The 14,876-nt window shown below is 39.4% G+C and overlaps 1 protein-coding gene across 1 annotated transcript in view; it reads right to left on the bottom strand.

The window, feature by feature from the left end:
- The window catches only part of st6galnac3 (ST6 (alpha-N-acetyl-neuraminyl-2,3-beta-galactosyl-1,3)-N-acetylgalactosaminide alpha-2,6-sialyltransferase 3), a 49,905-nt gene extending 44,510 nt beyond the window's left edge, over nucleotides 1–5,395 (bottom strand). The window contains exon 1 of the mRNA XM_012815383.3: nucleotides 5,143–5,395. Coding sequence (XP_012670837.2) covers nucleotides 5,143–5,160 — 18 coding nt within the window. The 5' untranslated portion in view covers nucleotides 5,161–5,395. The remainder of the gene's footprint in view (nucleotides 1–5,142) is intronic.
- Between the last annotated feature and the right edge of the window lie 9,481 nt (nucleotides 5,396–14,876).

Consider the following 14,876-nt stretch of genomic DNA (forward strand, 5'->3'; position numbering starts at 1 on the left):
AGAATATTAAAGATTGTTGTGTCTGGTGAGGGTTGTCTAAAGATTTTGTGAGTCTAACTTTTTTATGCATGAAACTGATATCTTGTTGAATTTTGTTGTGTTGAATACATGTTGTGCAAGGATTTATTCTGTGACAATGATCATCAAATAGTTGTTAACTATATCTCAAAAAGTTTATTCAAAACCTATTTAAAACTATCCAAAGTCCAAAGGCCAACACTGTTCCCTTTACTTATGCCATCAGTTCCCATTTTGTCACCATCATAAAGCGCCAAGATTACCCAAGAATTAACTGGTGACTGATCATGTCCTGCCACCACATGTTGACTTTGCCAGATGTCAGACTGTTCACTGTACAGATGAACAAAATAAAGTCTCCATGTTGGCTCCTCACTGAGGAGAGATGACAGAGTAATGTCAGCATTCCTCCATACAGTACATGCACCACAAAATGAGTGAGCACAGCACTACCTGGTTCTATTTTTTCTGCCGTGTGCGGTAATCTATATAAATTACACTGAAAATGGCCTTTAGATCGTCCTAACCAAACATACAAACACATTTAAGTCAAAATATCTCTGAAATGATACTACTGAAACTCCAAAATATCATAAATATGTTGGTTTCACAGTCCATTTAAATGAATTGCCATTACCCTGTAAATGAGGCCAACTTCCATGATTTCAATGTATTTTGTGGCAATTTGTCCAAATTGACCCACTTCCCATAAAAAAACACAGCTGCTGAACCGAGATGAACTTGTTGGCTCTCTGTAGGGTCACTTTGCCGTTCTGTTGCTGCATCACTTCTAGTGTGCTTGACAAAACTGTGCTTGCCACTTCAGGTACAGTAGGTGTGTCTGGATGTGTGAAGAACTATGCTAAAAATGATACATACCAAAAGAAATAGCCATGAAAAGAACTATGAGAAACATGATACATATGAAAAGAGAAGCTGCTCCATGGTGAGATTTGTCTGTCTGTGAGAACAGGCGTCTCTACTGGAGAGAGCAGTAAATGCAGCAAGCTAGGCCCACCGCTGGATAACACTAATACAATTAGATGGATTTTCTGCTTCTGCTCAAACATTGGCTCTAGGGCAGCCCACAGCCAGGATCAGCCATGCAGAATACCCAGCACAGTTCACACGCTCCGCAGGATCAGACATTACATGGGCATACATGGATGGAGCTCCAGACTCATTGCTCGGAGCTATATTTACACAATATGTGCTGCCAGACACAACTGGGATTGACCAGGGCAACTCCAAACTTTCATGTTATATGTGAACTGAAAGAAACGCAAACACACACATCCATGCATTCATTTGATATTAGTTACTATTGGTGCTCAGACCTGACAATTTCAATGGACTGGGGAGTTCAGAAACATGCAACTAACTCAGTTTCTGTGTTGACTTACACAACCTCAAACTAAGTGAAAGTGTTGACTGGTGCCTCCCTGGACACGGCAACTCAGATGATGTTGGCCTCTTAAACATACCCGACTGAGTTCAGGTAAAACTCCAGCCCCATCACGACCACCTGCCATAGAGCCACTGTCTGATGGCCCTGGAGTGAAAATCCTCCCAAACTGACAGCGGAGAGACCAGCTGCTGTCAATCTCCTCTGGCCTCCTCACATTCCGCCTAAGCTACTTATGCATAGTACAACTGCAACCACTCCCAGCCAGATTATGCTTAAAATGAGATGTTGCTCCCGTCCCTCGCTGGCTACGGTACGCCTCCTGATCCACCATCCAATTCCTGCTCACAACGTGCAGTTTGACTGAATTAAGCCAACTCTCTCGGCACTAAATGCACACTGATGCTCGTTTTTAATATATAAAAAGCAGTGCGGTGCAGCGGGGTGTTGACTGCAAGCGATTAGGACTCTCCTGGACCGCATCCAGGTTGTCTTAATGGTGTGCATTGGACTTTTCTACCTACTAAAAGGGAACTGTGTGGCTTGTTCAGGCCAAAAGGTGAAAACATGGTGAGTAATCCAGCTGTACTGTGACCTCATAATCTGTCTGCTGGTTTGAAGCCATAGGCATCTCTTGACCCAGGCATTTTGGTCTAAAAAAAATCAATTGCCGTGACACTTTCGCTTATCAAATCAACCTCATGCCTTCTTAATCCTGTCTTACACAAACTGGAGAACATAAACAAAGGAAATGTGCTAATGCATAAGATGAAAAAAGCGACATGACTAAACGACTAAACTTAAGTAGAGCAGCCATATCTCTGCATACTTTGGACTCTCTTCACTTTAATGTGAAAACACCATGTGGCATAAGCAAAAAAAAACTTAAATATCAAATCAGCAGATATATAAACTCCTGCTTAGAGAGGAGATGAAGGCTGAAAACAGAGAGAGAAAATATCATCAAAGTGAGCCTGGGTAAGCACAGGCAGAGCATGTTGATCTCTCATTATGAGAGCAGATCAGGCAAAGTTCTGACTCAGAGTGATCGACATGGAGGTTACATTTCCATTACAAAGCAAAGGGCACACTTCTCTCGGAATAGCAATGGAGCTGAGTATGCAGACCCAGAGCTTAGTACCACTAGTCCACTCTTTTCATTTAAAAAAAAAATTGAAAATTGAAAATGACTTTTTTATCTTTGATCTACTGTATATTGAACATTGTTCAAATATTGTTGTCATATGGTATCATGCAGTAGGGTACAACAAAATGCACTATATTTTGGACTTGAACACAGTTGAAAAGTTTACTTAATAAAGACTTTTTTAAAGGGAGGTTATTTATCCGTATCCAAATTAAAACAGTGAGAAAAAGCATTCATACTATTGGCTCTTGAGGTTCACTTTTCTTTTACGCAGTCAACCATCCAAAGTAGTGGCTAAATATAGTTACATCTTTAGCTACACAGCACACGAGAGAAAGAGCATTTGCAATTATCTGCATGCAACATAAAGAGCATTTTTACTTCCCGTAATAAAAACAAGTTTATAACGCATGGCCAAAAAAATTCCCACTCTGCCATACACAGCAACAAATCTAGGACCAGAACCATTTCAATGGGTCTATGCCTATGGACATTCTCTACATAGGCTCTGTTTAACTGAATGAAAGACACATCATACTTCTAAGGAGGACACAGACCTTTTTCTCAGGGTGTGCATAAAGATGACGATCTCTATACTAAATTGCACTTTGCTCAGGAGAAATCAAATGTCTGTCAATGAGCCACTCCAGTTAACCATTACGCAACCTGACATGTGGAACTCTATTGGATGTGTTAGAAGTTTTGAATGAACACTGCTTTCAAACACGGTCTCTCCTCCCTCACCAAACTGAACGCATCTTCTTGGAGTTCTGCCTAAGCCATTGTGAATAATTATAGGGGAGAGTTGGACAACGCTGCCATTCTTTCATTCCGTCATTGCTTTGGGTGTTGGAAACTAGAGCAGATTCTAGGACCCCTCTGCTTTATTTCCCCCCCACTTACATGTTTAAATGCTTTATTTCCCCTCCACTTACATGTTTAAATGCTATGATGCCTTCTGGCTCCTTGATAAAAAGCTGATAAAATGGTAATTGAGAACATTGTTTTCCTCCCCAGACTAGTCGCTCTCATTAATGTACTGGTAGTGTGTGTGCTTGGTTGTGTGTGGGGATTTGTGTGTGTGTACGTGTTAATGTAGCCTGTGTGTGAGACTGTATGTGTGTGTGTGTGTGTTCATGTCCGTGCACATATGTGTGTGTCTGAATGTGTGTGTATGTGTCTAAACTATGCATCTCGAAATGTGTCTCGGCCTTTGTGTACAACAGAAATCTGTACGTACTTTGCCGAAAGAAAGCAACTCCAATTGTGTCCTCACACTTTGCATCAAGAAGCCTGACTCCCATGACCAGTTGTGTAAGTAGGATGAGGGTAGGTCTAGTTTGAGCCATTCTAATATGAGCACTGTGGCCTCTCACATTCTTACACAGCTCAGTGGCTCTGAATTAAATAATTAAAATGGCAGTCAACAAAGGGACTGTTTCCGACACATTTGAGACAGACACCAAAGCCCCAATTAGGAACGATTAAGGATGAATATTGAAAAGAAAACAGACACAGAAACAGCACTGCTTCCTCTGAATATCTGGAAAAATCAGGCATAGTAGACTATAGAATATCATATACTCTGTGTGAAAAACAAAAATCATGGACAGGATGTTCACTATCAACAGTTCATGACCATATTTTAGTTTTGAAGGTTTAACAGGTACATTTCACTCCTCTATCTGCATAGCCACTACTGCTCATGATTTCAATGCAGCCATAAAGCCTTGAATGAAGTGCACCTGAAGACACTCCAGATTTGTTTTATAAACTGCACCTGCAAATGTAAAATCTTTCCGGCAGTCTAATGGTCCAATTCAAAAGCAAGTTCAGTAAGAAGATTAGAAGAGTGTGAAGAGTTCAGCATAAGCACAATAATAAAACGGACTTCAGCATACATTTAAAACCTTTCCTGACGCTGTAACTTGGTACAACAGTTGCGTTCATCGATATGACCTTATGGTGTAGGCCCTAACCTGAAGTTTACAGAGGTGGAGAAGGTGGACTTAAAGTTTGTGACAATGCTGGGAGACAGGAAACTGGCAACACACATAACATTTATAAGAGGATGTATACGTTTATAAACTGACAGTAAATCACTTCTACTACAACAAACAGATATGATCTGTATCCTAGTCTCCAACTACGGCAAAATGAAGTCAACTCGAATGTTTACCAATATAAATAAACAACAAAGAACACAATTGAAGAGCAAGAGGCTTAACATAATAGCCTACGTCGGTGGTAGCCTAAGGGGTAAAGTCAGCAGATCTTAGTACACGTAGCAGAAACCTGTATGGCGACGACCCTTTTCATGAGATCGAAATGAAATGAAGCCGTTACTTTACATTCATTAAGCTACTCTGTATCCGCTTCTGACGAACCTTAGAACCAATGGGAAACACTGAAACGCCACGTATAGCAACAATACGTAGTGTACCAGCAGCGTGAGTAAATCCATTATATCTTTTTTGGATCGTATCACATATGAAAAGAGCAACATAATCGAAGATATAACAAACAGACCCCTGCTTTTTCCACAAGCAAATTCTTCAGTAGACACACTTACCTTCCATATCCAGGCCATCCTAAATGATCAATGTAAAGCCTTAGATGGTGGGCCGATTCTTTACCTCAACAGCCGAAAATACGGCTGGCTCTTTATTGGTCTGCTCTTATTCATAAGCGCCACGCGTTTCTAACGGTATCTTGATAATCATATTGGTAAATATTGTGCGTTCCGTTATTCATGTTCTCTTTGCTTTGCAGAGATCCTGCTTGACGTTTACGGCTACTGGCTGATGAAAACGGCAGCCCCGCCTCCCGAGTCACGTGATGTCTTGATTCTTGATTCTGGCTGGGAGCCTCTGAATAGGCCAGTGGAGTAGCAGTTCAAGGGCCCAATAGTGCATACACCTAGCACCGTAAAGTATTCACACAAATCATTTAGCTGCCTAACTCATCCTGCAGGATAACTCAATGACTATTATGTTGTGGAGTAGCTTTTTCCACCATGAAGTAGCCTTGTATTGTTTTGCTTATGATTTTGTAGAATTGTTGAATTGTTTGTTTAAATTTTTGCTATTTCAATAATCTTTCTTTCATATAAACAGTATTATAACTATATTTGATCATACACTTTAATGATATTCCAGAGTGGATTTGTAACAGAAATGTTGTAATGTTATTCATATGTTGTTGATCATTTCATCGCTGAAATGCAAAGAACTTTTTACTGGGGACAAAATCGATCAAAATTAGTCCAGTATTGAGTTAAGACACTAAAATCAGCAACCGCAAAATGGCTATAAAATGGATTCCTATTAGCTTGTAAATGTTATTATAGGGTCATAAGGGTCTGACAACATGGAAAGGATCCCTGCAGGGATACACCCATGTCGGTTTACCACAATAACTATGAATGTTTTTTGTACAGTCAGTGTTTTAACTGTCCATGTTGTCCGACCCTTATAATAACATTCATGAGCCTGTCAATGGCTTAAACAAGTGGTTTACTTTGACGTGCCTGCATGCTCCAGTTTTAGCATTCTAACTCAATACTGGACCGATTTGGATCGTTTTATCCTAATAAGAAAAACGATCACAGGTTGAAAACTCACACATTTTCCCGTTAAGCATTGATATAACCTCATGGGAGTCGAATTTGCGAAGAAATGGACATTTTGTGACAATTCTGTTTGGTTGTTAGACCCACAATTATGGATACCGTTTTGGATGTTGTGGTATTGTGTAGTGGAAACACTGCCCTGCTGAATGGTAAATCAACTTCCTTTTTCTTGAGGGTTTCATTTGAACATTCAATTTTAATGCTGTGCATCAGGGTGTAAAAAGGACTCCAGTTCCAGCGCAATATTAATTAGTACACCTGAAATAATTAACCTTGCAGATTACCTTCCCTTTGGCACAACTGGTTGCATTGCAAACAAGCCAAATGGAATGCAGGGTTTTACATACCAACCACCGCTGCTGAATGACTGTGCATGCCAATCAAAATAGGAAGGAAGTTATTTTTGGGACAGCAATACGCTGACTGTGTACTTAGGGGTAAGATAAGATAAGAAAGGATCTTTCTTAACATCTTGCACTAAACTCTGGGACTTACTAAACTGTACACAGATTGAAGAAAACTGCCTTTTCAAACAGCATACACTTGTCCTGGATGTATTTGTTTCCATAGTGTCATCTTAGACACTTTGGAGACCTAAAAAGGTGCAGTAACACAATACAAAGGAGATAAGGCAACCCTCTTATCTTCTCTCTGTAGGTATCACTTTGTGGTCACATAAGGATTCAGCTGTCTCTCTGTAGTGTTGTTTACTATAATTAGTCCATACTGGCTCTCTGGGTAAAAGCTAATCTTTCAGACAGTAGCTATCTGTCCTGCAATAAAGAGGGCCCGTGACCATATGCTGCACACATCCAGTCGGAGTTGGAGGGAAGAGTTACTCAGGGACAGGTTCTGTACAATAGTTCCCAGAGCTCGGCCCCAGAGTTTAGATGGTCTTGTGAAAAAAATGGCTTCTCTCTGTGGCTCTGTAATCCTGTTCCTGTGCTGACAGACAAAGACAATAGCCCGACCAGGTTGAGTGGAAAGTGGGGCTATTGTGGCTTCAGGTTCCCATGCGATGATGTTTCAGACCCACTACATTGCAAAAGAAGACTTCAGCTAAAAAAGGAAATGTTTCAAAGTAAATGCAGACAAAAAGACTTGTGACAGGCATGTCTCTAAACCAAAAAGACTGATGGATGAGAGGTGGGCAAATTTTATAGGCAACATCCTTGTTCATACATAATATTCAGTGCTGTGATTGCCCAATTGTCTTTGATGCTTATGTGAATTATGCTATGGATGGCTGTCATAGGCCAATGATGTAAATGTGCTATGCTGTAGCAAGGACAGTTTGAGCTGACTTTTAACATTGCTGCATTTCTTAATATGCTACAGTCATGAGCACAACCAGCACTCCCAAACTTGTTGAAAGAAAGAAAGAAAGAAAGAAAAAAAGAAAGAAAGAAAGAAAGAAAGAAGGAATCCTGCAGTTCTTCTGTGCCACAGTAATATTGAGATTAGTTGTAATGATCGGTTCTACTGCCATCTAGTGACTATACAACAGTATAGTCTAGACCACGAGTGTGAGTAATCTTTTTGGTTGTCAAAGGAAAATAACAAGGTGTGTGATCATTTTTGAATCTTCAAACATATAGAGACTAATGCAGAAATTCTAAAGCTATTTAATGCCAGGGGGTAAGAAGACACAAAGAAGAAAAAAAAAGTTTAGAAATGAAGGAGACAAGAGAACAATCAAGAAAGAAGGAAATACAGACAGACATACAGATGGACGGACACAGACAGACAGAAAGAAAGAGAGAGAAAAAAATCTGTCCGTCTACTGTACTCCAGTGATACTTACATCAGCAAGATCTCTTCCATCGCCGTTAAGTTTATATATCTATTGGACGACCTCAAGAGCATGCATGAACTAACCTGCTTTTGCTGTCAAGGGATGTAAACATTGAACATTTACAATGTGTGTAAATGAATTCATTCTCAAAAATTCAGAGACTTATTTAGGCACTATTACACTGTATGTATTATACAGAACAGATGAAGAGCTATTTAAACAGAATATTTGTATTTATTCTGGGGGTGAACATCAGCCTGAACTACAGGAACTAGAAAGAGTAGTATTTATGTATCTATGGCCTTGAACAGTGTTCTTCTGATAGTAGTGTAGTGAACTAAAACAAAAAAACTGAATATTCTATCATAACTGCTTACAAGGCCCCCAATGCTGAATGTCTGAACACACATAAATCTAACCAATATCTTTGCATTACATTATATGCCACTCCATTTGGAAGGCAAAGGAGATGTATTGTATTAATGTATTAGGCAGATAGATAGATGCACTTTTATTTGCCCAATACACAGTTGAAAATAATTTGTCCCCTTGTCTCCTTGACAGTGAAAACATAAAATATCCATCCTCATTAATTGGAGTGGCCTCTGCCTTAAAAATCCCCGGTTATATTTACACCCACATGCCTGTTTTCTCATTCAGTCTAAATGGTAATTTATACACAGAAGTATCACAGAGCTGATAATACACGAATAACAGTGTACTCCTTGTGCCATTTTAAATATATAAAAACTAGTTTAATTAAACACTTGAAATCACTCATGTGCTCTGTGTCAAAAATAAGCACCACTGGGATTTTTGTTACTTGGCTAATTGTTTTAAAAAACGTGTTTGCTCCAGATATAGTTAAGACATATACAAAGTTTCTCTGTCACAGAGCTTCAGGGCATCAAGGTGCATGTTAAATTATGTGATGTTATGGGGACACAGCTTTCAAAGGATGTTTACCTGAATGGTAAGACTAATGACAAATATTACCATACATTTTTTATTCCTGTATTCCTGGAAAGGAAATTACCCAAATCTCACATCACATATCCAGGAGAGCAAAGGAAGACTATTTCATTCACAATCTTAACTGTTTTCAGCAACTTGCCATCTGAGTAACATGATAAATTCATATTCCAATACTAATTTTGCTTACTGAAATCATGCAGTGATGCTTCTTTCACAGTTAGGTTATGTAGTACAATACATGCAAGCACCTCAAACAAAAAACATAATTTTATGCCAATCAGTTATTAGTTCAAAACAGTTGGGCTGTGCGGATTTTATCAGATATCCTGCAGTGAAGAAATTAATGTCATACTTTCTTTATGCTTTTAGATGTATTATGAATTCCACTACAGCATATTTTGGGTCAACATTTTATTATCTACACACTGTTTCTCATTTGACTTCATATAAAGTACTCTTGTCTTGAATTGATAGACACAAACAACTGATGGGAACATTCTTACTTGGCGCTCTTTATTTGCTTTTAAACAATTTACATGCATTCAGTTCATTAAGCAGTGAGAAATGACAAACATAGGCACACTGAGGATGATAAAAGCAAAAATAGAATGGCATCAACCTAAAGTTTATTTAAATAAAACAGTAAACACAACTGCAGCTAAAAAAAAGTGCAGATCCATTGTACTTGTGTGTAACAATGTGGGAACATTTTAATGTAAATGTAAAATCTGTTTCTGTCACAGTGGCCAGTCAAGATCCCATTCAAAAGCCAAGGTGCTTATGTTGCTTTAGCTGCATAAGGGGAGAACACACTCAGCCAGGGGCGGCCCTAGCACATTTGGCGCTCTAGGCGAGCTTCACTCCTGGCGGAATTGCAACTTTCAAACACTATTTTGCCCTGTAAGACTGCTTTTCTTTCACAAAAACACAACAACGATCGCGACGATGAACAAACATTAATTCAAGAACAAATCACTAAGAAAATGTCACGCCTGTGCTGGACTACGCTCCGGCCACGCCCCCTGTTGGACTGTTTATGGACACACACACACACCTCCACGTCAACTTCCCAATCGCCTGCAAATAATGTTTTCTTAGTCTTCTAAAAGTGAATCTAAAATGATATAACAAAAGTATGTATTATCATCATTTGTTAAATGTAGCTATTATGTAGTTATTAAGCATTTTGGTGTATTTGGACAGCCTGACATTTTTTTATTCAAAGATGCATAGCTCTTGATTAGTTGAATCATGTCTAATTAAACTGGCTAGCTCGCTCCACCAAAACTAAAGCTGTCCAAATTTTATTACTCAAATTTTTATGACGCAAAATGACGCAAATTGCGGTACAGCTGAACTTGAACTGATGTTTCGACTGAATGGCAATAACAAGGAACGTCACAAGTCACTGGCTAGCTAGCGTTAGCTAACTAGCAAGATTACATACAAACCATTCACTAAAGTTGACAATACAACACTTGGATTTTTACCAGTATTCCTCACTTATTGACAAGTTGCCGTGTTTGGCTTCCTTAATGGGTGTGCTATGCAACGAGTAAGATATGTGTAGTGTTGTTGCACTGGCTATTGGCTTTATATGTGCGCCCCTATTTTAATCATGTCTTTTTTTGTATAATGTAGAATAAATGGACATATCATTTTTTATATACCCGCCTCTGTAAAATCCTTAAAGAACTATGTGACAGGGAGTAGGAAAACTTTCAATGATAAGGTACATCTTTTCTTCTTAACTCCACTAACTCCACTCTTCCACAATTCACGCATTCGTGAACGTTTTCTTATCTGGAATTCATTCTAGGCTAGAACAGGATTTAAGGATTTACCTTTCTCCTTGGCATGTTTCTTTTTTTCTTCCTTTCTTTTCTTCCTAAATTGCGCCCAGGATGGCTTTTGACTCTTCATTATTTTGTTCTTCAAAGTTTCTTGAACACTCTAACCAAACGCCTCACTGTGCTAGCATGTTCTGACAACACCAAGGACGTACATTTTACCCTAATGTTAGAATTTTTTTTTATGTCAAAATATTGGTTGTAGATATAGAAGGGGGCGCAAAAAAAACTCTGTCCAGCAAAAAAAAAACACAATTCTTGTTTTTTTTTTTTTTTTTGCTGGGCGCAGTTTTTTGCGCCCCCCTCTGAGTGGCGCCCTAGGCGACCGCCTATACCGCCTGTAGGAAAAACCGCCCCTGCACTCAGCATGTTAATCTATGTCATTGTTTTGCTCCATGAGTTTATGTTTAGGAAGACTAAGACTCCATTTGTAATGCTCTTAAAGTGAAAAAGAAAGACTTATTGAAAATGTAGTTTCCTCATTAATGAATTGCCACTGAAACACACAGGGCTCTTACTCCTGTTCCCACTGGACTGAGCCAGTACTTCACAAACACACTGATTCCAGTTCAGAAGGCACAGGAGGACATAGCCCTGAGGAGGAAGTATGTCACACTGATTTACTGAATGTAACTTGAATTACGTACATTCTGTGACTATGAACTATGACAACTGTGACAATTGAATTATGACCTAGACTCATTTTAATGTTATTGTTTGTCTTGGGTTAGAAAATCTGGAGATGGTCATAATGTACGTGAAGAAAAGAATCATTGATACCTAAAAAGGAAAGACAGACTGACAGACAGACATGCTAGCAGACAGATAGTACCTCATTATGACATTGAAAGAGTTGATATGTAGTGCCGTTTTTTAAGACACCGAACTTAGCCACTGTGAACAAGTTTGTTGTTCCACTGCTCACCAGTGAGCTAAACTCTGGGTCTTCAGCATAAAATATGTCTGTCTAGTTGCCATAGTGCCATAGAGAAGGATTTTAATCCCTTGTGGCAAAGCTTATTGAGTATATGTGCAAACACTCCAACATCTTAGGGCATTGTCTTCACCTCATGTCCTACTGGTATTATTGAAAGATTACTGTTTGACCCCATTTGCAGAATATCTGACTATGGCTTAATTCACACTGTGGAGAAATCCACATTGAGGATGATTACTGTCAGCTCAGAACTGTATGCAGTTTGGCGTCAGTGACAATGCCTGTCCTGGCATTCGACACTGCTGTAACATCTTTTTAGGCCTGTCGATATTTAGCACGTTTATGGCCTCCTGCTGCAATGATTCTGTACAGGACCTGAAATGATGATGCCAGCGTTGTATTTCATCCGTGTTTTAAATCGTTCAACGCTCTATGGAAATATAATAACTTCACCTTGAGCGGGCTTCTTGGAACCTTCAGATGCTTCTCTTTTTTGTGGGAGGAGAATAATATGCCGATCATGTTTCTCTCTGAACCTTAATCCCCTTTTCTTTTCTCACTCTTTCCTGAGGGGGTGAGACGTTGCCGTGCCTGAGCATCTGTTCTCTGACAGTCTCTATGCGTGAGTTGAAGGATGAAGGCTCAGCTATCATATCAAATTTTTCACCGGTCAAACAGACGGCATGACATCACTGGAACTCGTATTACGTATTAAGTTGGTCGAAGTGTGTAGACACTCTGCACATGGTTCTACATCTACACCTTATTTAGTGTTTTAGTTTTGTTCTTCTCCTGTTCTGCAGTGCCTTTAAATAACCATTAATACAGCACACTTAGTAGTCATTAATGTTTATGATGTATTAATAAACATCTTAAGCACTCTATATTTCAACTGTTGAAGGGATTGATGTTGAAGGTAGTATGAGATCCAATTTCAGCAGCTGTAACATACATTTCCATCATAGCAAGTGACACATGTATGTTTCTTTCATTCACTGCTGGGTACTGCTGTTAACCACAACATCAGTGATCAGTGGATATATTTACCAGTGACTGTCACTGGACTACCTCACATTTACAGCTGGTTATAAAATCAGGAGGACTCACCTGGTCTACCTGGTGCAGAGGTGGACAACAGAAGAATTCTTATGGTGATAATATTCAGTCAGAAGCTCCAAGACACACAGTGTAATGTTAGTACAGCGCCCCTCAGGGAGTGTAACAGCATCTCTCAGGCCATCCTCTGAAGTATGTGAGCCCACTGTACTGTAGGTGTGGGTGTTTATGTGGAACAGAGAGAGGAAGGAGGTAAAAGAGAGGAGGAGGAGTGTGTTTGAGAGACAGACATAGAGAAAGAGAGAGAGTGAGAGAGCTGAAATATTTAAATATGTTTCTCAAAGTCTGCATTACTTTTGGTCTGGATTTGGTTTACCCAGTCACGTGAGATATGCAGTAAGAATATGTCACATTTCCACTCCTTCACTTGACTATTAGTATGAGAAGGGTGAAAGTTCATTCTCAAAACAATTTCATAATGTAAGAAAAGTCGTCACAGCAGGACATCGCCAACAATATCGCTAAAACACGCCAGTTAACATGTTACCAAGCTTTTATCAGTGCCAACTGGGCTGTTGGTGGAGTTTGTAAGGTTTGAGAATGCTTTTAAGGTGGAATGTAATAAACCAATATCCAGCATAATGTTGAAACTGCCCTGTCTCAGGCGGAAATCATGGAATTTCAACTTCAATTCTAAATTGATCTTACAAGAAATTGTCATGTAAGAGTGGTGTGTGTATGCATTTAAACATGCCTTATTGTGTTAGCTCTCAAGCACTTCACTATGAAGAAGAAAAAGGTTGGTGATCTCAAACCCTGGTCTAAATAAAAGAGATTGAAAAAGAAAAAGAATATCAAATAGCAATTTCACCCTCTGTTTTATGCAGCTTGTCTGTGTTCCCTCCGAAACACCAGCATATTCTTCTCTCGTCTACTCAAATGTGTGGTTAGCAAAAAAGCCACGTACACTTAAGTGGGGTTAGAAACTTCAGTAAGAGGAGTCAATGCATGAGATGGCCTCTTCATTCGGGGCAAGCTGTCTCTCAATCTGCCACCTTGTTTCTCGTGAGGCCAGGGGAAGCAGAGTGGGCTGGGGAAACCGAAGCTGGGATGGGTTAGTCACCAGGCCTCTACTGCAGGACCAGGAGTCGCCCTCAGAGGTGACGTGCTACTTTATATCCATATCCATTATCTGCACCTCAACAGAGCCATGTGTAACAGTATTCATTTGCTCGCAAATGTCTAAAAGCATCTGCTGTTGAGCTTATTTGCTTTCCCTCAAATTTAAAGAGAGTTAGCAGAAAAGATGGGGAATCCTTGGTTGGGGAATCCTTGGTTGCCGGTGTTTGTTTAGAGTAAGATTAATCAGCGATTTTACAACATTAAGTGAACAGATTGCAAGGCAAATCAACACAATATTATATACATAGGCACCCGATCTCCCCCAGCCATTCACACACCTTGTCTTTCCGCTAACCTCTCTCTCTTACACAGACACACACAAATAAAGAAAACATTGAAAAATAATTATTAAAAGGGATTTAATAAAACATACAGCTCATGAGATAGTTAGAAGATACAAAAATTGTTAAAACAATGACATCATGCAGTAGCTTTATGGTAAAAGCCTTGTCTCTACAGAACAGAATCCAACTAGTTGTAAACATGACATACTGAGCAGTGAAAAATGTTAATGCATGGTGTAAAATTTGCACGAAGTTGTGATGTTTACACAGTAGGATGGGTGCATGTCATGGTGAAGGTCAACAAAAGTGAACAACAATTTCATCATTACATGATACACAGGCATAATACAATGTTTTCCTCCAAAAGGTCCCATGTCCACCTTACAGTACAACTTAATCTCTATGTGCATTAATGTGATGCATGTTTTGCCTGAGAAATTAGGTACGATCACATTGAATACATGCAGACTAAGTGTGTAAAGGGATAGATAAGATTGGCTATTCTGGTATTGAGATCCAAGGTTTGCATGTTAGTGCTAAAAGCATGTTCGGACCCATTGTCTCTATGAGGCTACATGTTTCATTCATTTAGTGTT

Source organism: Clupea harengus, chromosome 22 (genome assembly GCF_900700415.2).
Source record: "Clupea harengus chromosome 22, Ch_v2.0.2, whole genome shotgun sequence".
NCBI classification, from domain to species: domain Eukaryota; kingdom Metazoa; phylum Chordata; class Actinopteri; order Clupeiformes; family Clupeidae; genus Clupea; species Clupea harengus.